Source organism: Eumetopias jubatus, unplaced genomic scaffold (assembly GCF_037043125.1).
Source record: "Eumetopias jubatus isolate StellerSeaLion01/CBP00866 unplaced genomic scaffold, mEumJub1_p1.0 scaffold_7, whole genome shotgun sequence".
Taxonomy (NCBI): Eukaryota; Metazoa; Chordata; class Mammalia; order Carnivora; family Otariidae; genus Eumetopias; species Eumetopias jubatus.
Genome location: NW_028274813.1, coordinates 99339945 through 99366347, shown reverse-complemented (window position 1 = coordinate 99366347; position 26403 = coordinate 99339945). Strand labels below are relative to the sequence as shown.

At 38.9% G+C, this 26403-nt stretch overlaps 1 protein-coding gene across 1 annotated transcript in view; it reads left to right on the top strand.

Moving 5' to 3' along the window:
• Positions 1-10347: 10347 nt before the first annotated feature.
• ADAM10 (ADAM metallopeptidase domain 10) overlaps positions 10348-26403 on the top strand; it is a 133622-nt gene continuing 117566 nt past the window's right edge. The window contains exon 1 of the mRNA XM_028100032.2: positions 10348-10650. Within this exon, the coding sequence (XP_027955833.1) occupies positions 10596-10650 (55 nt within the window). The 5' untranslated portion in view covers positions 10348-10595. The remainder of the gene's footprint in view (positions 10651-26403) is intronic.

Below are 26403 nucleotides of genomic sequence, written 5' to 3'. Positions count from 1 at the left end.
GGTAAATTAATTTACTTCTCTTAACATGAGATTTCACCTTTTGTAAAAGAAAAAAAGACAGGGAAAAATATTAGTGTGGATGATTTTGCTATGTGGCTTTGCAAATAAAATGGGAACATACAGCAAAGCTCTTCAAATATATTATTATTGTCACTGCCCTCAAATTGGTTACAATATGGTTAGGAAGACAAGACATAAGCATCTACAAATGAAATAAAAATATGACACTCGAGGCAGTATAGGAGGCCTACCGTGAAGTGCTTCCCAGAAAGATGAGAATGAAATAACCAAATCAATATAAAATGAATCAGATTCACTACTTGTTATAGTTCCCTTGGAAGACAAGATTCTTTCCAGGTCCAAAAGAAGCAAAAGTGAGGTTTAGCAATCAAATAAAAATCTGAATAAGTATAAAAAAGTTGTGGCCTAATCAATTATATTATTCTTGAAAAAAAAATAACAGAAAGGGAGATGGTGGTCTGTGTGGAGCCTAGAGAATATCCCAAAATATAGGGGTTTGTCATTGTGTGCTTCAATCACCACCTAGGGTAGAGGTCACCTGAACAGCTGGATGGCCTGATATCTGTCTGGTCCCTTGACAGTTTCTAATGTGGCATAGTAAATTGTGTAGTTGGATGAACTAGCCAGTAAAATCATTTCATTAACTTCTTCTGCAGTGATGCCTTGCTTACTAAGCTGCTTTCAATGATGATTAGCAGCTCACATGTTAAAAGACAAAAAAGAGAATGCAGTGACTTGTCAACATGAATATCTAACTTGTAGCATAAGAAGGTGATGTTTTGATCAAGATGTCCCTCAAGAATTTAGCTCCTATGAATTAGTCCTTGTTGGCTTGGTCAACTCAGGTTGCACTATGAAAAATCAAGCTTCTGGACCTTCTAAACCAAATAGTAGGTTCTGGACCATGGCAGTGATAATACAAATGGATTCACCCAGTAATTTAACAAACCAGACTATAATATTTGGAGTCAAACTTAGGTTAGAAGCCTGGTCCTCCTCTGTTTCCTCATTTGTAAAACGGGTATGTCTACTTCATAGCATTGTTTTGAACAGTAAATGGGATCATATATGTCAAGTGCTTATTATGGTGCCTGGCAGTATGTCAGCAATATTGTCTTGGTAGTCTGGAAATCCCCAAATCAGGAGCAGAACAAATATTTGTTGAATGGATGATCAATAATTACCATTGTCACCCTGTAAGGTTTTTTTGGGTGCTCTCTGCTTTGCCTCAGAACCTTTCTCTCTCTGTCCTCTGTAATATCAGAATAATAATATGAGAGTTTCCATAAAGTAATACAGGATTAATTACAGATGAGTGATATAAATAATAGGTGTTTTGTGGTAAAGTGTGACTGTGATTTGTGGGACCCCTGTGGTCTAGGAAAACATTTCAGGATGATTTGAGAGTTGGCCTAGTTCTCAACACAGAGGTCACAAGCTAAAATTCTGACAGGAATAACACAGGCTGGGGTGACATTAGACCAGCCCATCCAAGGAGGGCAGCCTCTACTCAGTTTCAGCCAATTGAGGTTTTGTAGGAACTTAAGTTGGCTTAACCTCTCAGTTTTCACAGAAAATCTGTTACCTAGGTTTTAATTCAAAAGCTCCTGATTGCTGAATATTGAGATTTAATTAAGAAAAAAATTTAACTACAAGTCAAACCAAACATGTCTGTGAGTCTAATTTGGTTTATGAATTACCAGGTTCTGATCAGAGCTTTAAAGACTATGTAATCCTTGTTAAAAGATAAGCTGAGGCATATTTAAAAATTTAAAAGTCTCTTTGAGCAAGAATCAATTTAAATCAGGCAACAGATATTAATAATCTAGTAGGTAGAAAACTTGGAAGAACTCCACAAAATGACAGACTTTGAGAGGCAAATGGGAGTAGGAACAAGGAAGTTAATACTAGGCAAAAAAAGTAGGTTGGTTATTGCAAAGTTAATTCCTTTAGGAGATGGCAAAAGCTTATCTGGCAAATTACCTAAGTAGGACTGATCAGACATTTCCTCATTGACTGATTGGCTTAAGATTCCATTTCTGAGAGAGTAGAAATTGTAATTGAGTCTCAGTTTGGTGATGTGGGGTTTAGCATTAATGACTCCATTTGGACCGGTTGTCTTTTTTTTTTAAGATTTTACTTATTTATTTGAGAGAGAGAGATAGCAAGAGAGAGCACGAGCAAGGAGAGGGAGGGGAGAGAGGCAGAGAGAGAGGGAGAAGCACAGCTCCCTGCTCAGCATGGAGCCCAATGTGGGGCTTGATCCCAGGACCCTGGGATCACAACCTGAGCTGAGGGCAGATGCTTAACCCACTGAGCCACCCAGGCACCTCTGTTGTCTTGTTTTTTGTTTTTTTACATACTGTATAAGAGGAAAAGAGATAAAGGGAAGAAAAAACATAGAAGGGGGAAAGTTTTTGATGATTTGGGGTTCTGAAGGGTAGACCAGTCTGACTGGATGGAGCAGGAAATTCATTTCAAAGGCAAGAGAGAAAAGATTGGAAAAGTGGATTTGTTTTTGTGGAGCACCTTGAACGTTAGATCAAGATACCAGGGATTTAGTCAGTGAGGTACCACTCCTAGTTTTTTAATAAATTAGCGAAATGGATCTTATGCTAGTATTAACGTTCAATAAACGTTTGTTGGGTATATATTTGCTAAACTCCCTGAGGCCCTGTGTTTAAAACCTCTATTACATGTGATTCATTCCTATCTTCAAGAATTAGGGAAGATATTAGGGGTGCCTGGGTGGCTCAGTCGCTTAAGTAGGTCGTGATCTCGGGGTCCTGGGATGGAGCCCTGCATCAGGCTCCCTGCTCAGCAGGGAGTCTGCTTCTCCCTCTCCCTCTACTACTCCCCACTGCTCATGAGAATGCATGTGGGCACTCTGTCCCTCTCTGAAATAAATAAATTCTTAAAAAAAAGAATTAGGGAAGATATTAAATAAATACAATACAGTTTAATAAAGCTTTACTTATTTTAGAGAGAGAGAGAGAGCATGAGCATGGGGGGAGGGACAGAGAGAGAGGGAAAGAGACAGAAGCAGACTCCCCCTGAGCAAGGAATCCCACCAGGGCTCCATCCCAGGACTCTGAGATCATGACCCAAGCCGAAACCACAAGTCCAATGCTCAACTGACTGAGCCGCCCAGATGCCCCTATAATACAGTTGAATAAAGCTACATTAGAAGTATGTAAATGGTAGATATTATATTTTGTCAAGAGACGAAACTAGTGGAGATTTTACAGAAAAGTAGCCTGAGCCATATCTTTAATAATATCTATTTCTTTACATTCAAAAGGAAATTGACACTTGTTACATGCCTTCTAAATGCCTTCAGCTTTATTTTTTTAATTTTTTTAAGACTTTATTTATTTATTTGACAGAAAGAGACACATTGAGAGAGGGAACACAAGCAGGGGGAGTGGCAGAGGGAGAAGCGGACTTCCCGCCGAGGAGGGAGCCCAATGCGTGGCTCAATCCCAGGACCCTGTGTCCCAGCGGAAGGCAGACACTTAACGACTGAGCCACCCAGGTGCCCCTAAATGCCTTCTGTTTTAAATACCATTTTTCACTGTTCTCTTTCCCCAAAAGTCAATTTTCTAAGTCCTTTTCTTCTCTGATCCCTTACACAGAAAGGAAAATCCTAGCAAAAAGATGTCTTAAAATTAATTATTGAAAGGATCTTTTGAGACTAATTTTATAGACTATATAAAATAAATGGGAGAGGCATTCCTCATGGAGGCAATAAAATGTGCAAAGGTGTCAAAGAGGGAAATGATATGTGTGTTTGGGAAGACAACTGCAGCTGAACAGCAGCATACTGTAGTGTAAAGCACATGCTTTGGAGGAAAATTTAACTTTGGATGTTGACTCGGCTTCATACCTGCTTTGTGACTTTGGGCAACCTGTTTAAGTTCTTTTTTTCTTTTTCCTACATTTTTTAAAAAAATAATCTCTACACCGAATGCGGGGCTTGAATTTACAACCCCAAGATCAAGAGTTGCATGCTCTACCGACTGAGCCAGCCAGGTGTCCCACTTTTTTTTTTTCCTAGATGACAACTTATTTAAGTTCTTTAAGCTTTCATTTCCTTACTAACTGCCAGCTGTTACTGTTATCCTGGTTTTTGTTCTTGAGTTTTTAGAAGATAAAGAAAAGAGAGCCATGAAAGACAAATCTGGCAAGGAAGGCAACAACCAGATCATGAAGCCTTTGTGTTTTACCTTGAGGATAAAAGGATATATATATATTTTTTTGAAGATTTTATTTATTTATTTGAGAGAGATTTTACTTATTTATTTGAGCAAGAGAGAACACGAGTGGGGAGGAGAGGGAGAAGCAGATTCCCCATGGAGCAGGGAGCCCAATGCAGGGCTCCATCCCAGGACCCTGGGATCATGACCTGCACCCAAGGCAGACGCTTAACGACTGAGCCTCCCAGGTGCCCCAGGATATACATATTTTAAGAAGATCACTCCAGCAGTAGTGGGGGCAAAAGGTCAAGAAGTGGGTAACGTGAGACAGAGAGACGAGAACTTGGGCTCTGGCCATAGAGATCGGGGGGGGGGTTCATGGGATGGAGATTCAAGATGACTTGACCTACTTGAATGGGAGAGGAGTTAGGTAATTGCTTCCATGGGGTTGTCATTAACCAAGATGGAAAAAGTGGTTTGAGTAGGTTGATGTAAGGGTTTGTTTGGTTTGGGACATGTTGTATTTGGTGTACTGGGAGGAGTTGGTTAGTAAATGTTAGATACGCAATAATAACAACACCTAAAATTTTATAATTACATGTGCCATGTAATATTCTCAGTGCTTTACAAGCACTTTACTTGACTGACATAACAGCACTCTGAGGTAGGTCTTATATTCTCCCCACTGTAAAAATTACCAAAGTGTGGCCCAGGTGCCTTAACTTATTCAAGGTTACAGCTGGTACACGGAGCGACTAGGATGTAGGTCTGGGACTTGGGACACAAGTATAGGAAAAGTGCTGACTGTGTGCCGGGCACTGGGGTAGAATTCAGAACAAGAGAGATCTAGGCTTTTTTTTAATGGAGTTTATAGCCTAGCGGGTCATAGATGTTCGAGAGTAATAAAAACCAACCATGCAAATGAAGAATGGTAAGACAAGAGAGCCAAGGATAAAGACCCGAGGAACACCAATATTTAAAGGATAAAGAGAAGAAAAAGCCCCATGGAAGAGTTGCAGAAGGAGGTGCGGTTAAAAGTAGGGAGGAAAATCAGGAAAATAAGCAAGGTCTTGAAAAATTGGAGAAGGGAATTTTGAGGAGTGTTAATTGACCAAGAGATCTAGTTAGATAAGGATTGTGGGTGTATAGTGGCATTGATAACTAACAGATCTTTGATGATGCTGACAAGAGTAGCTTCTTAGGAATGAGAGGGGTGGAAGCAAATTGCAGTGCATTGTGTGAGGACCAATGGTGAGAGACCATTGCACTGCAATGCTTTCCAGCGGCAGACTGAAGTGAGATGGATTAGAAGTCCTGCAGCAGTGTAAGCAAAAGAAATTTTGTGAACTGGAGTGACAGTAGTGGGAAGGGAAAGATTAAAGGCTCAAGAAAGGTTTTAGGGGAAGAATTAACACACGGTGACTGGTTATGAATAGACAAGGGAAGAAGAGTCTATGATGAATCCACTCTCCATGTCAGGTTACTGGGGAGAGTGATGGTGCCATTATTAGAGACAGGAAGTTAAATATATTGAATTTGGCATGACAGTGAGACATCGAGAAGGCAGTTTATTAGAAGTTGGAAATTTAAAATGTAATTGTTGAAACATTTACCAGGATTGGCTTATGTTGTGCAGCAAGCATTTTCATGTAGTATTACTTGTGTAATATTCTGTATACAAGCATATACTTCCTAGCCAAATTTTTCATTATTGTAGCATGAGGATAACTTTTATTATACTGGTAGTATCAAAGCTGTGTATTGTTGCTAAGGAAATAATCCTATTAGTTGCTGCTTTTTAAATTTTTAAATTTTATTTATTTAACAAACAGAGAGAGACAGTGAGAGAGGGAACATAAGTAGGGGGAGTGGGAGAGGGAGAAGCAGGCTTCCCACTGAGCAGGGAGCCTGATGTGGGACTTGATCCCAGGACCCTGGGATCATGACCTGAGCAGAAGGTAGACGCTTAACGACTGAGCCACCTAGGCGCTCCTAATTGCTGCTTTTGAATGGATGTTTGAGTATTCATGAAAGGACAGTGATATTTATATGTTTTTACAAACAAACACTTATATAGCAATTATTACCTGCCACCTTACAATGTTAACCTAATTTAAATTTAATCATCAAAACAATCCCGTGAGGCAAATATTTTATCATTCTTATCTTATAAAGAAATATTGAGGTTAGAAAGGTGAAATAATTTGGCCAAAGCTACACAGCTTATACATGGGAGAGCTGGGAGCCAACCCCATGCAGTCTATGATGGTATAAACCATCAGGTTCCCATACATCGGCAAAATACCCAGAATGTGGTAAGTTAAATTTTCAAACAAAATAGCGGTCCAAACTTGTGACATTTTAATACCATCCATTATGAAGCTGGTATGTTATGTATTTATGTTTTTTTTTAAATAAAAAGGTGAGGTGCCTGGTGGGCCCAGTTGGTGCAGTGTGCAACTCTTGATCTCGGGGTTGTGGGTTCAAGCCTCAGCTTGGCCATAGAGATTACTCAAAAAAATCTTTAAAAAATAAAATAAAATAAAACGAAATACAATCTTAAGTGTAATTTTCCCGTGATCATCCTGGTGATTTTTTCACTTGAATTTATTTTTATTTATTTATTTATTTATACAAAGATTTTATTTATTTTTTATTTATTTGAGAGAGAGATCACATGTAGGGCAGAAGGGTAGAGGGAGAAGCAGAGTCCCCGCTGAGCAGGGAGCCTGATGCAGGACTTGATCCCAGGACTCTGGGATCATGACCTGAGCCAAAGGCAGATGCTTAATCGACTGAGCCACTGAGGGGCCCTCCGGCTGAATTTAAAGAGAAAGTGTCATTTGCCTCTAACCATTATAAATAAATTAATTTAAAATATAATTATGAAATTAATTAATCATATAAAATTAACTTTATATAATTAATTATAAAAATACTGTGCTACACAAAACATGCCACAAGGTAGTCTAATAGCTAGAAATCAAAATATAATTTGTTGACTACACCACCAAAAGAGAACAGTAACTAGCACAGGTGATAGGCAACGTAATGTTTGCATATAACTCTTTTAAGAAAGGAAAAAAAAATTCATGAGAATCTGCCATCTTTTAATAATCCCATACATCTCATTATAAATGGACGCTTTTAATGATGGTTTTGGAACTACTGACTGTATTTTTGAGCTTATTAATGTTGGAGCAAAACTATAATAATTCATTTGTCAAACTGACAAAGAAGCATACTCTTGACTTATGTAAAGGGTAATAAATTTAAAAAATATACAGAATAAAAAGTATAGGAATTCCAATTTATTATTAGTAATGATACTATTAATACTTATATTCCCTAATTCAGCCTATTCAAACAGGATGCCAAATAGATAAAGAATATCTAGTTAAATGCCACCAGGAGTTTCTAGTTAATGAAATACAAGTTTTTTTCCTCCCTTATTTGCCATATGAATATGTTCTGGAAGTAGATAGTGGTGATGGTTGTACAGCAATGTGCATTTACTAAATGCTACTGAATCGTGTACTTTTGTTTAATTTCAATTTTTTCCAGCTTCATCAAGGTATAAGTTTAAGTTGCATAATGTGTTGATTTGATACACATATACTGCAAAATGATTATCACAGTGGGGTTAATTAACACCTCCATCACCTCACATAATTGCCATTTCTTTTTTGTGGTGATAACATTTAAAGTCCACTCTCTTAGCAACTTTCAAGTATATAATACAGTATTATTAACTATAGTCACCATGCTGTTCATTAGAGCTCCAGAACTTATTCATCTTATAACTGGAAGTTTGTACCTTTTGACCAACATTTCCCTCCCACACACCCCAGCCCCTGATAACCATCATTTTACTCTTTGTTTCTAAGCATTTAGCTTTTTTAAGATTCCATATATAAGCAAGATCACACGGTATCAGATCTCTGTCTGACTTACTTCATTTAGCATAATGTCCTCAGGGTTCACCCATGATGTGGCGAATGGCAGGATTTCCTTCTTTCTCAGGGCTGAATAATATTCTGTTGTATATATAGACATACATACATACATACATGTGTATATATATCACGTCTTCTTTATCCATTCATCCATGGAGGGACACTTGTTTCCATGTTGTGGCTATTGTGAATAATGCTGCAGTGAACATGGGAGTGAAGTTATCTCTTCAAGATCCTGATTTCATTTCCTGTGGACGCATACCCAGAAGTGAGGTTGCTGGATCATATGGTAGTTCTATTTTTAATTTTTTGAGGAACTTCCATACTATTTTCCACAGTGGCTGCACTAATATACCTTCCTGCCAACAGTGCATATGGGTTCCCTTTTCTTCACATCCTTGCCAACACTTATATCTCCTGTCTTTTTAATGATAGCCATTCTAATAGTGAAGATTATGGTTTGGATTTGCATTTTCTTGATGGTTAGTGTCGCACTGTTGGCCCTTTGGATATCTTCTTTGGAAAAGTGTCTATTTAGTTCCTCTGCCTGTTCAAAAATATTTTTAAAATTTATTTTTTATTCAAGTATAATTAACATACAGTGTTATATTAGTTTCAGGTATACAATATAATGATTCAACAATTCCATACATTTCTAGTCTAATTAGAGGATCATATGGTAATTCTATTCTTAACTTTTTTTTAAGATTTTTTAAAATTTTTAAGTAATCTCCACAGCCAACATGGGGCTCTAACATACAACTCCTAAGATCAAGAGCTGCAAGCTCTACTGACTGAACTAGCCAGGCACTCTGACTTTTAACTTCTTGAGGAACCTCCATACTGTTTTCCACAGTGGCTGCACCAATTTGCATTCCTACCAACAGTGCAGAAAGGGTTCCTTTTTCTCCACAACCTCATCAACACTTGTTATTTAAGTTTTTATTTTAGCCATCCTGATACAAAGTGATATATCATTGTGGTTTTTATTTGCATTTCCCTGATGGTTAGTGATAATGAGTAACTTTTCATGTGTTTTTTGGCCATCTGTATGTCTTCTTTGGAAAAATGTCTATTCAGGTCCTCTGCCTATTTTTAAATTGGTTAGTTTGTTTCTTTGCTGTTGAGTTGTATAAGTTCTTTATATATTTTGGATACTAACCCTTTATCAGATATATGATTTACAAATATCTTCTCTCCTTGTGTATGTTGCCTTTTCATTCCTCTAATTGCTTCTTTCCTTGTGCACCTCTCGGTTTGATGTAGTCCTACTTATTTGGCTTTTGTTGCTTGTGGTTTTGGTGTCATATTAAAAAGAACATTGGCAAGACCCATGTCAAGGAGCTTTTTTCCAGTTTGCTTCTAGAAATTTTACAATTTCAGGTTCTATGTTTAAGTCTTTAATCCAGGAATACGAGTCTGAAGAACGAAAGTGAGTTACTGAGAAGCCAAACAGAAACCAAACGTGAGCTTCAAAGAAGTTGGGGTGCAGTTCTCTTCAGAGCAGGGAAAAAAGAGAGTGGTAAAGAGGACATATTTTGGGCAGGAGATTTAGGACCGTAAGGATTAAACTGCGGGCATTTAGAAAGGCCAAAGCCTGATCTGCGACAAATTTTTAAAGAATTCAGAAAAAAAAATGCCATAGGCTGTTGTCTTTCCTTTCTGGGGTTTGAAGGTCTTTTCATCTGTTTGATCACTGGTGGCTGTCGCTTGTTGGGACTTTGCTTTCGTTTATTTGGTTGCTGTCGTGCACCACCAGAGACAGAAAAGGAAGAAATAAAAATCTCCCTTCCTTGTGAAGTTAAGAAGAAAGCGGCCTCTTAACATCTTTTCACTCTCCCATTTTCGTCTTAGGGACGGTCCTCAGCAGTCGTTAAGAACTAGCGAGCGAGCCGGCGCTGCTCTGAGGAGATGCGCTCCCGTTTGGGGGCGGGACCAGGGGAAACCCCGCCTTCTAAACCCAATCCCAGCTCTCCGCCGGCGGACAGGAAGCGGCGGCGAGCCCAGCTGCCGGGGAACCGGCCCTCGTGCGCATGCGCGCGCCCCTGGGGAGCCTGGGGGAGGGGGAGGGGCGGGAGGAAGGGGTGCGGCTGGGTCTGCCGGTTGGGCGTCGCGCATCACGTGGTGAGGAAGGAGGCGGAGGTCCCGGGCTCGGGGGAGGGAGGTAGAGAAGAGGGAAGGAGCGAGGGAAGGAACGCGGGGAAGGGAGGAAGGAAACGAACGAGGGGGAGGGAGGTCCCTGTTTTGGAGGAGCTGGGAGCTTTGCCGGCCCCTGAAGTGGAGCGAGAGGGAGGTGCTTCGCCGTTTCTCCTGCCGGGGGAGGTCCCGGCTTCCCGTGGAGACTCCGGACCAAGCCCCTTCAGCTTCTCCCTCCGGATCGATGTGCTGCGGTTAACCCGTGAGGAGGCGGCGGCCGCGGAAGATGGTGTTGCTGAGAGTGTTAATTCCGCTCCTCTCCTGGGCGGCGGGGCTGGGAGGTGAGGCACGACCCCAAGCGCCGGGGACGCCTTGACCACGGCGGACCGCGCGGCGGCAGCGGCAGCGGCGGCCGGGTCGAGCGGAGCCCAGTCGCGCCGCGCGGCGGGCGCGTCAGTCAGCCCGGCCGGCCGGCGGCGCCACTCCGGCGCGCGGCGCTCCCCGCTCCCTATTGTCCCCCGCGCCCCGACCGCGTTCCCTTCCGTGGCGGGCCAAGGAGGCTCCGAGCCTCCGCCGAGGCCTTCCCCGCCCCCCACTGCCCCGGCGGCAGGGGAGGCGGGGGTCGCCTCCCAGAGAAGCAGTGGGGAGATCCGAGTTGCCGGGCGTGAGCCGTGGAACCCAGGCCGGTGGCTCCATACCTCCAACCTGCTCGCCGGGTGCCGGGACGGGCTGCCGCCGCGGGGCTGGCGGTCGTTACCTCCCTCCTTCCGCCCCCAGCCTCTGCCCGGTGGCGGATTCCGGAGCCCGCTCCACCGCGGGGAACCGCCGCGCAGGCTCGTGGGAAGTTGAGATGTCTGCGGCTGGGCTGGTGTATTGTTCTTTACCGGGCGCGGCGATCCAGACTGACCCGGTTCTGCAGAGGGGCCGCCCGTGGAGGGGTAACAGTGGTCCTCTGCTGTCTGAGACGAGTCGCTTCCGCTCTCTTTAGTGCCCTGCCTCTGCCCGAGTGTGTGGAGAGAGCTCTCAGGAGGGTGTGTTTATGGTCAGTGAAAACATTCTGTTGCCCAGGGGAATGGGTTTGGTGGGGAGAAAAGTAAGGCGTTCCGGGATGTTTGATCTGTTTGGATTGGGTCTCTTAGATGGACAAGTCCCTGGGTGACCCAACTTTTTTCTTAAGCTCTCAGGTGGAGTAGACTTACAGCGTAGTTAGTGGGTTGTCAGACGGTGGCAACTCCCCCACCCCGCAAATTGGAGTTGAATTTACTGTAAGCAGATAATTTCTTGATTACTCGGGTTTTGAAGACGATTTTTTTATGACCCTAGGACCAGCTTCATAATTCTGTTGTTGTGTAAAGTGCTTTATTTTAGGTAAAGTTTTTGTCTTGCCCCAAAGTATACTTAAAAACCTCAAAGTTTGTTTAAAATCATTGAATTGAAAAAATTACCGGAATGCTTCCGATGGGACAGTGTGATTTGGTAATTTAGAGAATACTGTGTATTTTATGTAGTGTATTGTTTCTGTTCTTTGTCGCTTTAACTTATGATTGCAGAGCCAAGCGTATTTTTGTCTTGAGTTCTACTTAGTCCGAGAACGATGCTTTGTAGGTACACTTTTGTTGTAGTTTGTGGTGTTCATTTGCTAGATGTACATTTTAGATTAAGAGTTCCTAGTAGATGTTTAGTTTTAAGGAGTATCGTGTGCTAGAGACCCTTTATAAGGGCCTTTTATAACATTTGTATTTATGTGCAGAATGTGGCTTCCGACAAATTTCTTCTGTCTCTTACCACTATTTATGATTATAGTCAGGTGTTAGACTCTTGATTTCTATGAGGTACAAAGTAAGACAAACACATGAGGTACTGTAAATTACTGAGGAGTGGTTGTATATAAAATGACCGTTGTTTTTAAGTGTGAAACAATAAGAATATAAATTGGTGTAGCCTGATGGTTGAAGAAAAAGTAAATTAACAGCATAATTTTTGTGGGTTAACACCCTTGGTACACAAAAATCTAAATTCAGAACTTTGGAGTCATTTATAAAGTATCATTTTGCATTAAACATTAAAAGGCTACGTACTTTTTCATGTTTTAGCAGAACTTTAAAATAAAGACACTAAGAAACTTTCATTTTAAAATTAGCATCAAGATTGTAGCCTTTGGGTACTTGGAGATATTTGTAATTTTATTGTAATATATACTATTTTTAAATGAGTCTGAACTATATGGTCAAGTTTGTAAGAAGTTTATATGATATGTAGAATAGAATACACTCAAATTGAATATAATTTGTTTTAACATGAAAGAAATGAATATGTTTATGTAGACGAGGAGAAGTTGTAGTGGAAATATGGATTTAACTTTGAAGTATAGACCATTTTTATGTACTTAATAAATGATTTTAGTTGCCTTAGTTGCTTCCTGAAACTTAAACTTTCCTAATGCACACGCATTAAACTTTGATTTCTAGCACATGCCCCAGTCTGTTGTATATGTAGGAAGATACCATAAAATTTGCAGAGTTCAGTAAGTGTTTATATAGATATGTATACATAAAATTGTTTTTCTTTATTATTTGTAGCCATATTAGAATTTTTTTGGAACTATTCTAAGTAAATATAGCCCAAATATTTTTTATGTACATGTGCATAGTACTTTTTAACAAATATTTTGGAGAGTTGTTGTCTTTTCTCTTTTTAAAAATTAATTGGTATGTTTGAGAGGTCGAAAGATATTTTAGTTCTAGTAGTAAATTCAATCTGACAGTACTTGGGTTTGATGAAATCATACATAAAATGAAGTTTAGAGTCTGTCATGTTTTTTATGTTTAAAAATCTGGCGTAAATCCTTTGTTTTGTACCATGCATTCTTTAGAAATAAGTTTTCTGGAAGTTTAAACAAAAGTATTAAAAGTATTAAAGCTTAAGCTTAAACGATTTCTCTCACTTCTACCAGCAAATAAGGTTCTATGAAGTTAATAAGAGACAGATTTGTCTCTATCTTTAAGGAGTTCTGGCTGTTCATCTTTTTGAGATTGATAATCCAGTTAATTGTATCATTTTAAGTCCATTCAAGCCATGCCCTAAATTAACTGTATCTTTTCTGTATACACAGAACCTCTCTGAATAGCAGGGGTGAGGGAAATGGGCACAGCAGGCACCTCTGTTTTCTGATTTTTTTTTTTTTAAATAACTTGTTTAAGATCTTCAAGGGTGTTTATTTATTATCTGATTTCTTAAATTTTCCAAAGGATTTGCAGGGTTAAGGAGGGGCGGTAAGGGACATTTCTGTGATGTCTATTGTGTGTCTGATACTGTGTTAGGAGTTTCACTTTTCAACATTGAGAGAGCGGTGGTATTTTACAGTTGAGGAAATAGGCTTGAAGAAATAATTTCTTTAGCATTATCCACCTGCTGAGTGATGAATTAGACATTCACACCCAGGCTAGCTTGACCTCAAGGCCTGAACTTTTTACCCATTGTCCCCTCAACCTTTTTTGAAAACAGTTCACACATTAGGTTAAAGGTGGCCCCTGGGCTGAACCACCTAAGAGATGTATTGTTTGATTCGTAGTGTCTTTAGGTTTCAACTAGTTATCAACATTGAAAAATTGGGAAATTCCTCATAGACTTCTAGGTTTTTTTTTTTTTTTGGAAGAATTGGAAACCCAGGTTCTTCTGGGCTGCATTCCCATTGTCTGTAGCAGAGTTGGTAGAGCAGTAGCTGTCCTCTTTAGACTGGGCATGTGCTTACTGGTCAGTGCAGTTAGTATCATTCCTAGTGGTAATACATTTGGCCTGCTTCACTCATTTTTGTCACCTGTGTGGATCTTGCGACTATGTTATTTGCATCTCTACCTTGGCTTCATCTTACATAGGTGAATCCAATCTTTTAGAAATGTTTTTTTGACTGTGACCTCTTATCCAACTTTTAATATGTCTTTTAATTATTTTTACAGTAGTCTTAAACCTTTGTTAATAAAAGCTGTGGCATACACTTTTCTTTTTATTTAGCATAAGATTATTAAATATTAAAAATCCTGTTTTCATAATAACAATTTGAAGTTCTTAAAGAATGATGGTTCTAATTTTTCCAGATCACTTTATGTCAGTTTTAGCATATGTGCTGCCGAAGGGAGCACCAGATCACTTTATCTCAAGAGCAAATAAGAAACCATTTCTTTTTCTACTTGGATGAAGCTCACAGAAAAAAATGCTTGAGGGTCATGCAAGTAAAAACTTAGGCTTTTTTTTCTTTTAAGAACAGGTCATAAACATAAACTCTGCCTTTGAAATTCATAAAATGAAATAATACATTCAACAATAAGCTACGTTTTCCACCATTGTTGGGAAATGACAATGACAGGTTCAGATATGAGAAGATTCCCAGATAAGTCTCTGGGACCAGACTTGTAAAATTTTGGCAATTTTTCATGGAAGTTTTTTAGGATATATTACACATTTACTGTGCCCTTGAAATGGGCTGACTTCAATCTTTTCTTAAATGATTGAGGTTTAGTATAGAGAACAGCTGTTACTGTTCCGGGCTCTATTGTAGTTTCTGTCCCACCTCCCCTGCCCCTGCCCCCCCCCCCAATTGAAATGAGTATTCTAAATTTATTCTAGGTGATTGTGCTTTTTATTCTTGTATCTGGTTTCAATAGTATTTCCGACTTTTTGATTAAAATTCCTGGCTTTCTTGCAAACCTTGAGGATATCACCTTCTAATTAGTTGTTTCTAATACGTTTTCTGTGGGGAAACTAATAATCATACTTGATACACTTGAATGCAAAGTGGAATAAATAAATTCTGCATCTTTTTGGAATAAAGTACGTGAACTTTAGATACATATATATTTTAAAATTTATTTTTTAAAGTGATGTGTTCTTTTTAAAAGATTTTATTCATTTATTAGAGAGCACGCACAAGTGGGGTGGGGGGCGGGGAGGGGCAGAGGGAAAGCTGGCTTCCTGCTGAGCTGGGAGCCAGAACCGGGGCTTGATCCCAGGACCCCAAGATCATGACCCGAGCCGAAGGCAGATGCTTAACTGACTGAGCCACCCAGGCGCCCCTAAGAGTTTATTTTTAATGTATATATTTTGGCTTATGGAGTTTAGTGTTGAGGTTCCCTGTTCTGAACAATTAGGATAATGTTGTATTAATGTATTTTGGTAGTTAAAGTGAGGCAAGGTGGAATGGAGAGAAAAAAACTGATAGGTAACCAGGAAGACACACCAAATAAAATGCACACTCATTTGGTTGCAGGTAGATCATTTCCCAGATCTGAATCATGAGTACTTTGGTTCCAAACTGGTATACTAGATTATTGATATTAAACATACCTTAAAATGTGCAATTGTAATATCCTCTGAGGAATGCAAAGTTAAGAAAAATATTCTCTGTATTTAAAGGAGCATTAGGTAAAAGGTAGATGACAGAGACTCCGGATACTGTGACACTGCGTCTTATTGTTAGTTTGAAGTAAGGTAACTGTTGTGTGTTACAGATTTGGTGAGTTTGTGATTTGCATAAAGTTAAATTTGTCTTTGAATTGTATCACATTCTAATGGTTAGAAAACTTTTGCCAAAGTTGGAGGTATATTTTGGGGATGGCCTAACTTAAAATATATACATGGAGTAACAAAAATGGAATTTGTGTGTGGAGAAGTTGGGGGACAGGGCAAGTAGTCATTGGATATAGCTGCTAACACAAGTTTCCATGAGGCCTGTGTGGTTACTAACTGGGGGAGACAAATTGTAGATACAAAAGGCTGTGAACAGAAAACCACAGTGGTTTCAAATCTGAGCCCCACGTCACAGGGCAGATGCTCCAAATTCTAGGAATTGATTTGCATTTGGTCTGTTTGCACATGGGCAACTCTCTGTGACATGCTTGGGTAAGGAGCCCCAGGTTTGGTTTTTTTGGAGGAATTGATTTACTTAACGATTGTTAGTAATTTCTTCCAAGCAACCCTAAAATGCCTGCTTTTGTGAATAAAAATCCAGTAGTGGTAATTCTAACTAGTTTAACTGTCAGTCTTCATACTAGGAAAAGAAAGCAATGTTAATAAGAATAAATGGGAAAACTGTAATAATCCTACCAGTTCAATTCCTATGAGGGCAGTAACATTGCTGTCCAGCAGTGTGAAAGCTTTGCCTTGGTACTAATGGAGACAGTCCCGTCTCGCCAGGTTGCAGGAAACAGCAATACTGAGAATAGTTCTTAGAGAATGTAGACTCCCTTTGATACTGGGTGAATTCATTCTGAAGCTATTACAATTCCAAGTAAACAGTTGTGAGAACGTGTACAGTGAGAACATTGCTGTTTTAGTCACCAGTTTATTGTATGTCTGTGGTTAGTAGGAGTCATGAGCTACAGTCTTGAGTGAGAAGGAAAAAATACTGACTTTGTCAGCGTAGACAGAAATGCCAAGATATAAAAATACAGTTCCAATTATGTATTGTAGTTGCAGATGAAATGAGGATTTATTTCCCCAGTTGGGGAAAGCCTTTTGAGGAAAGAGAATGGCATAATAGTCTAGTAAGGTGCTTGTAGGTTTTCTTGCCTGGAATGGAGAGTCCATGGCAGGAAATAAGAAATGCTAACTGGGCCATGACAGCCAGGACTCCAATTATTCATATTCTAGGCTTTTATAGCTGCAAGGTAGAGTGTTATGGAATGTTGGTTGGAGTCCATGTTGAGGAGTTGGAATATGATACAGTAAGGAATAAATTAGTTGCTTGATGAATTGTGTGTTTAAGTTCTGTATTTATTTCTGTATTGTTGAAATAAATAAGGATAAAAAAGAAATCTCATGGAAGAAAACTGATAAAGCTTGGCAGAAGTTTAACATGAAGCTAACAAAATTTATAGAAGGCTCACTCTGTGTTGAATTTAGATCTCAGAGGCTGTTGCATTGGTGAGAGTATGTTTTCATAAAACTTAGAGGACCTCAGTCTTTGAAGTTGAAAATAAGACATCTTAAGATTTTGAATCTAGGTAGGTTCTAGTTTGGGATGTGTGTCGTAGTCTGGGATTTTATCTGACTTGCAATCTAATATTTTTGTTGGGGATTGGTTAAAACTTTGCATAGTCTTTCAGAAGTATTTGGCTTGTCATTTGGGAAGCACTGCTCCAGAGTTGTGAGGTAGAAGTTTGGTGAATTTGGAGTGGAGGGGAAGGGTTCGATTTTTTTTTTTTTTAAGTAGGTTCTACACCCAGTGTGGAGCCCAACGCGGGGCTTGAACTCATGACCCTGAGATCAAGACATGAGCTGAGATCAAGAGTCAGATGCTTAACTGACTGAGCCACCCAGGCGCCTGGGAGAGGTTAGAATTAAACATATATTAACAAGTATATTTTTGCAGGTATATATTTGTTGTCAAGTTGGAATCAGGCTCTTTGGCAAATGTACATAGATGATTTTTGAAGAATTTTCTATTTGTCTTTGCATAGACGATGGCAAGGGATACAACACACGTATTTGAACTTTGGATTTAGTTTTCATAAGAATACAGATAGAATCCTATACTTATAAATCGAATGGGATCTTAATTTGCTACCTCTTTTCCTAAGAATTAATTGGGATAAGTTTGTAAAAATGCTGAAGACTGTAAAATGTTATACAAATATTATAAAAATTATATTGTTTCCAGGCCTGCTTTCATTTGGAATCTATTAGTTTCAAAATATAGGTGGATAAAATGTATTTCTAGAAGTTGAAATGCTAGAAAGTTGATACCAAGCATTAGAAAATAGAATTTATTTTTTTATTTTTTTAAAGATTTTATTTATTTGACAGAGAGAGAGAGATAGCGAGGGAGGGAACACAAGCAGGGGGAGTGGGAGAGAGAGAAGCAGGCCTCCCGCCGAGCAGGAACCCAGTACGCGGGGCTCGATACCAGGAGGACCCTGAGATCATGACCCAAGCTGAAGGCAGTCACTTAACCGACTGAGCCACCCAGGTGCCCCTAGAGAACAGAATTTAAGAAAATCCACAATTCCTTCACAATTTTATCACTTTTAAATATTAATCACGCAGTCTTTTAAAATGCTTATTATTAAGAATTTTCATTGTAATATTTATGCAGTTTTGTATCCTTCAAAAAATTAATGTGTAGTTAAAGTGTATATGCAGAGCAGACACAAACATTTATAGACTAGGGCCAGTTTTGGTTGTCATACCTGGAGGGATGCTACTGGCATCTAGTGAGTAGAGGCCAGAGATGCTGCTAACCATCTTACGATGCACAGGACAGTCCCCCACAACAAAGGATTGTCTGGGCAGAATGTTAGTAGTGCTGAGAGTGAGAAACCCTGCTCTAGAGGAAATTTGAGTCTTTTTACCTTTTTTTTTTAAATTTCTGATAGCTTGCTGTCTTAATTGATTACTCAAGTTTCGTAAGCCTCCATATTTTTATCCTGTTCAAACCTTTTTCTCCCTAGTGTTCTGTGTGCTGCAGCTCTGAAAAATTTACTTTTATCATTTATCTTCCAGCATTTCCCATTCTTCATCTTCCAGTTTGTGGTTGGAAAGTAAATCTGATTCTGTTAATTTATAATAGCAATTGAATGACTGATAACTCATGAGGATTATTTCAAAACCAAACCAAACCAGTTGCTTGTTAACCGAGAAGAGCCATAGGTTAGTTGGATTTTAGTTTCTGTGGGGTAGTTTTGAGAGACTCAGTCAGCAGCATCTGCAACTTTATCTTCAGAATTAGTTCTACTCAGTTTCAACTTTTCACAAAATATTTTCTTCAAAATTTTAATGCATAAGTTCTCAAAAACTTTCATTATCTTTTTTATAACTCTATTCCCCCTTCCTCTTATTATCATCAACACCTTTGGCAGACTTGTTTTATTTGCACGTCCAAATTTCCTGGTAGGACGTAGAGGTAGATGCTTTGGGGTGTCATATGGGAGAAGAGTGAAGTAATGAGAGTGGGCTTAGGATGAAGTTGGGTGTGGGGTAGATATACATCAACAGGGGAGCCTGTGGCTGAGCCCAGTGTGTGTGTGTTTTATTTAGGTAGGTTGAAAGTCACAGTCCCTTACATGGGTTACTGTCTGTACTTGTGTCTGCGCTTAGTGAAATGGTATAAAGGCATTTCAAATGAGCATAGAAATCTAAATGATGTACATGTTCCATTTTTTGAATTTGTAAGTTGTATTTCATACATTAGTGGTAGAAATTTAATACATTGAGTATGTTTTAATCATTGATGTTTCATGCCCTTTGTGATTGATTTAGTTTATAATTTAAAAAAGAGCTACTTATATTAACTTCTGAGCCAGCTAGCTTTATTATTTTTAATTTTTAGAAACCAGTTTATCTCAAAAAGTGGATGTGTTGAAATATGCTTATAATTGTAGGACACACCCTACTATCTTGAACTTTCACTGGAACTGTTAGGTGTAGATATTTACTTGTAGAAAATGATCTAATTCATTTCTAGTGAAGAAATTGATACTGTGACTTAAGTTTGAGGTCACATTGTAGAAGTAACTTTTTTTTTTTAAAGGTTTTTTTTTTTTTATTTTTTGACAGAGAGACAGCAAGAGGGGGAACACTAGCAGAGGGAGTGGGAGAGGGAGAAGCGGGCATCCCGCTGAGCAGGGAGCCCAGGACCCTTGGATCATGACCTGAGCCGAAGGCAGACGCTTAAATGACTGAGCCACCCAGGCCCCCCCAAGAAGTAACTTTTCTAGGAGTATAGTAAAGGTACTTACATATATTGCTGAAATGTAGGACATGATAGTTCCTGGAAGTCTACCTTTGTCATACAAGAAAACAATTTTGTTAGTGGTATTTAGTGCTTCAAGATCAGAGTGAATATATATCAAATATAAGAAGCATTGGTCAACACAGTGTGATGTCTAAGACATAGTTGATGACTCAAGTTTCTCAGGAAGGAAATAAACTTTTCTGTTGGGGAAAAATGCTCTTGGTACTTAATTTTAGAATTACACAAGTGAAAAGTCTGTTGAAAACAACTTGATTACAAGTAATTTTTCTGCGGAATGGAAATGTGCCAGCCTTAGCTGCTTCTTACACATCCTCTCATTTATTGTAATTGAGTTTTTCTGTAAATAGGAAGCTCTGTAATGTCAAAACATGTTTGCCAATTTTTCTTCCCCCATTCTTAAAATTGTAGAATGAAGTTTCTTTGCTATAGATAGAAAAAAAAGTTTGTTATGTAATATTGCTATCCCACACAAAGATGATGATATTGATGATATGTGATGATATATCAGCAAGATATATTCTGATTGTTTTTTCATCTTGATGTTAATGAAATTTTCATTCTATGTTTTTTGCCCTATTCTTATATTTAATTTAGATTGGAACAGAAGATTGTAGGTTTTGGATTCAGAAGCTGGAAAGGAAGCTTTTGTTTGCAGCATTCCTAGAAAGTAAGATGCTAACTACCCATGAAATATGGAAAATATTCATAATGTCTAGCATTTACGGAATTGTTATTATGTGCCAGGTACTTTTCTTAGGGCATTTTTTGTGTATTAACCCAGTCTTTACAACATCTCTGTAAGGTAGGTTCTGTTATTTTCATTTCACAAATGAGATAGCAGGATCAGGGAGGATAACATCTTCAATGTCAGAGAAGTCATATAGCTATTGGGGAAAACCAGGATTTGAATCTGGTCAGTCTAGCTCCAGAATTAATGCTCTTAAACACTATACTGCCTCTAAGAAACATGTCTTGTGCTTTGAAAGGCATTGTATAGTGAGGTTGTTAGATTCTGCCTTTGTACAAAGACAATTATTTTGCCATCAATTTAGGCTCTTTATGCTTATTTGAGCCATTTGGCTTTTGGTCAGTCAAGTTCTTTACAAGGTTTTTCTTTTACATTAGAAAATGTTTACAATTAAGGAGAGGAAAGCACCTTTTAGTGTTTTGTTTTGTTTTTTTTTACATTAGAAAATGTTTACAATTAAGGAGAGGAAAGCAGCTTATAGGACATTTTATTCATAATACCATATCAATTTTGTCATAAATTTGTGTATGTTCATTTTTTAAAAGCTTGAAGATACATAATAAATCTCTGGATGGTGAGATATAAGTTAATGTGTTTCTACAGTAATCAGGAAACAAATATTTTTTTAAAGTAGATTGCCTTTAGTAAGAACCAGTATCCAAAGTCAGCAGACTTTGAAAAAAGTTACAGGAAATAAAAATACCATTCTCACACTGTAAAAAGGGAGACATTTTCTAAGCTCTCCAGTGGCAAGGAAACCAAGTTATGTTTTTTTTTTTTCTAGTTTTTAGAACTTGCTGGCCATTTTTCTACTACTCCTGCACGTAGGTAATTTTCTGGTATTGCTTTACCTTTTCCCCAGTTTTTTTTTTAATGTTTTGAAAATTAGTTTTCTCCATTTAATAGATCCAATACAGTTATACTTTACTAATTTTACACATAGGCATTTACTCAGTATATACTATATTTTTTCCTAACTTTGTATCTTAAAAGCTTCTGTACTTTCTGAGAGGTTGGAAGTATAGATAGTCCAATTAACATTTGTATACCTTTGATCTAAATTTATTAATAGTTATCTTTTGCCGTGCTTGCTTTATCGCTCATTTAAAAAATATAAGTAAAAAATATGTATTTATATATTTTTTCCTCTGAACCATTTGAAAGTAAGTTGTAACACTAGACTTCATTATGCATCTCATGAGATTAATGACATTGTCTTACATAACTAATAAGATTACTTTCTCTTTTTATGTGTGGGGATGTTCAAATTTCCCATGAAGCTTCTAAGTACTAGGCACTGTGTGAATTTATTACATGCTTTCTGAGGCCCAGATTTCTGTCAACTACAACTAAGGATCAGAAAGTAAAATGTTGGTATGCTTTTATGTATGGGTAAAATAATGTAACAGTAGAGAAAGGAGGAGACATTGACAGAATACTGCAGGATGGAGCTATTTTATGTAGCAACAATGGCACAATAACAGTAGCCTATAGGTTATCATATTTTATGAGGATGTCTTAGGATAAAGATGTTAATAAGGATGAGCCTGGCCCAAGAAGATGTTAAAGTAGAGGAAAAAATTAATAATGGTTCAAATGGAAAGATATTTGGACATAGATAAACTTCAGTTATCTAGAAATAGATAAAGTGGAAGTTGTCATTTTCTGCTGATGTAAGATTACTAACATCTTACTTGTACTTTAGGTTAAATGTATTTTATTTTCATCATTGTGAGATAACAGATTTGTTTCTCCATTGCTAAGGACTTTACATGAGAACATCATTAGTGAGTATTCTATTCTTAATAGAAGGAATAAAAAGGTGTAACAGATTGCTATCCTTTGAGTCCTTCTTGTTAACCTTCCCTGTCTTTCGTTTTGCCCCTCATGGGTATTATATCAGAGTGATAATAAAAACTCCAGGTCTGTATTCAGAGGCAACAACAGAACATTAGTTCTTTTCATTATTATTTTGTTTTTTACTCATAGATTTGTTGGCTATGTTTCCTTCTGTACAAATCTATTTCATGTAAATAGAGGATTTAACTTAGAGGAAGAAAACAGTCCATTATGGGCCACAAATCACATGTTAATTTAAATTGCAACAGACCTTTGGAAGAAGTAGTTTCTTTTCCTGGATTTACTTTTTAGTTGCTTTATTATTATTAATTTTAAAGATTTTATTTATTTATTTGACAGAGAGAGATATAGCGAGAGAAGGAACACAGGCAGGGGGAGTGGGAGAGGGAGAAGCAGAGTTCCTGCCGAGCAGGGAGCCTGATGCGGGGCTCTATCCAGGGAGCCTGATGCGGGGCTCGATCCCAGGACTCTGGGATCATGCATGACCTGAGCCGAAGGCAGACGCTTAACGACTGAGCCACCCAGGTGCCCCATTAGTTGCTTTAAATAACCCCTAATATAGTGATGACCCTCCATATTTATTTGTATCTCTAGCCCAGACCTCTCCCTTGATTTCCAGCCTCCTGTATACCAGCTATATATTGGGTTAAATGTCTAGTGGGCATCTCAAACTTAACATGTCCAAAACCAAACCTCTGATTCTCCTCACCCTCTGGCTTTTGTAGTCTTTCCCATCTCATAAATGGGAGCTCTGGCCAAAAACTTTGAGTTACCCTTTATTCTTTCTCTTACCCTCTGCAGGCAGTCCATCAGCAAATCCTGTCAGCTTCTTCTGCAAAGTATGTGCTGACTTTGAATACTTATCACTAGTTCCACTGCTACTACCCTGGTTGACATAAGCCAGCATCCATCTCACTTTAATTACTGTAAACCCTGCTAACTCTTCTCCCTGTTCTCTTGTTCTCCCGGTCTTTTTTCAACATAGCAGTCAATGTGATCCCGTTCAAAAGGTACTCCTTTTGTCAAAACCATCCACTGGCAAAATGTATACTTTAAAATGTTACAAATGGTGAGTTTTATGTTATATGAATTGCACCTCAAAAAAAGCAATAGCAAAATAAATAAATTTAAAAAACCCCATTCAGTGGCTTACTATTTTGAGTAAAAGCCAGAGTCCTTCTAAGTGGCTTGTGAGGCCCTACGTGATGTACATTGTATGCTTATCTCCCCTGCAATACCTCTACAGTTCTCGCCCCATGTTTGCTTCTGCTCCAGCTGCACAGAGCTCTGTAAAAAATGCCAGGCTTGTTCCTGTCTCAGGGACTTTGCCCTGGCTGGTCCTTTTACGTGCAACACTTCCCTTCTAGATTGCTGTATTATCTACCCTCTGTGTTTTTCCTTTTTAAATTAAAACTATTTTTTAAAATAGTGGTGAAATACACATAACATAAAATTTACCATCATGACCATTTTGTGCAGTTGGGTAGTGGTAAGTATTGTAGTCCCGCCTTAACCGTGGTTTCACTTTCCATAATTTCAGTTACCTAAGGTCAGCCCCAGTTTAGAAGTAGATGATCCTCCTGACGTAGTGTCAGAAGGTCAGTTTGTGCCTCACTCTGTGTCACAATGCCTGTGTCATTCACCTCACTTTATCTCATCACTTAGGCATTTTATCATCTCATATCTTCACAAGAATGAAGCATGATTACCATACAGTAAGGTATTTTGAGGGAGAGACAACATTCACATAAGTTTTATTACAGTGTTCTAAGTGTTCTATTTTACTATTTTTTATTGTTAATCTCTTATGGTGCCTAATTTATCAACTGAACTTTACCATAGGTATGTATGTATAGGAAAAACCATATGTCCAGTGTTGGTGCTACGTTGTTTCAGACATCTACTGGGGGTCTTGGAATATATCCCTTGCAGATATGGGGAAGGGAAGGACTACTGTACACTTAGATTGTTGCATTTGGCTCTTTTTAAGTCTTTGCTCAGATGTTAGTGAGATCTTCCGATTACTTCATATAAAAAGACCAGCCCTTTCCTTGGCATTCTATTTGCTTACCCTGTGAATACACTGTTATAGCCATTTAAAGTTATTTAGGGGCACCTGGGTGGCTCAGACGTTAAGTGTCTGCCTTCAGCTCAGGCCATGATCCCAGAGTCCTGGGATCGAGCCCCACATTGGGCTCCCTGCTCAGCGGGAAGCCTGCTTCTCCCTCTCAGCTCAGGCTATGATCCCAGAGTCCTGGGATCGAGCCCCACATTGGGCTCCCTGCTCAGCGGGAAGCCTGCTTCTCCCTCTCCCCCAGACGTTAAGTGTCTGCCTTCAGCTCAGGCCATGATCCCAGAGTCCTGGGATCGAGCCCCACATTGGGCTCCCTGCTCAGCGGGAAGCCTGCTTCTCCCTCTCAGCTCAGGCCATGATCCCAGAGTCCTGGGATCGAGCCCCACATTGGGCTCCCTGCTCAGCGGGAAGCCTGCTTCTCCCTCTCCCCCAGACGTTAAGTGTCTGCCTTCAGCTCAGGCCATGATCCCAGAGTCCTGGGATCGAGCCCCACATTGGGCTCCCTGTCAGCGGGAAGCCTGCTTCTCCCTGCTTGTGTTCCCTCTCTCGCTGCCTCTCTCTCTGTCAAATAAAATAAATAAGTAAATAAAGTTATTTACTTATTTTATTGTCCGTCTTCCTTCTCTAGAATAAAGCTTCATGAGGTCAATAACTTATTCGTCCACTTTTTTACATTAGAAAATGTTTTTGTCCACTGCTGTATTCCCAGCCCCTGAAACAATGGCTAGGATATTAGTAAGTGCTCATTATATATGTTTTAAGTGATTAGATTAATGAATATTGAACTAAATAATTTTTTGTGAATTATGTAAGAATCCTAAGTGTCTAAGTATGTCTGGAAAAACTTGAAAGCTTCTGATTAGTCTTTTTACTTAAATTGACTTTAAAGTGAAATGAAACTACCATTTTGTTAGTGTTTTGCTCAGTGAGTATTTTTATATGTTCTGTTAAAAAACTAGGTAGATTGAATGAGTTAGAATTTTCCCTCTAAAAACCAAGTTGCTCTTTCTCAACTAGTATGTGTTCCTATTTTTAAAAATGTTATTTTTTAAAAAGATTTTTTATTTCTCTACACCCAGTGTGGGACTCAAACTCGCAACCCCGAAATCAAGAGTCACATGCTCCACTGACTGAGCCAGCCAGGCACCCCCCCAATGTTATTTTTTGAAAATTTACTTATTTAAGTAATCTCTACACCCAACGTGGGGCTTGAGCTCATGAGCCCAAGATCAAGAGTTGCATGCTCTTTTGACTGAGCTAGCTAGGTGCCCCTAAAATATTTATTTTTAAAGCATTGAGCAGTTGTCATTCACTGCAAAGTTAGGACCCCAAGGGGAAATGTAGAGTATCTTCATGCTTATCTGATTATACTCAATAAAACTTAAAACTCATTGTTAACTTGTTAACTTTATGTTAAGTTGAAACTTTTTTAAAGATTTATTTATTTTATTTGAGAGAGAGAGAGCGTATACACACGAGTAGGTGGAGGGGCAGAGGGAGAAAATCTTCAAGCATACTCTCTGCTGAGTGCAGAGTCCCACGCAGGGGCCTGATCCCATGACCATGAGATTATGACCTGAGCCAAAACCAGCTGAGCCACCCAGGTGCCCCAAGGTGAAACTTTTAAAAACCCATTTTCGTTTTGGACTGAATTTAGAATCACA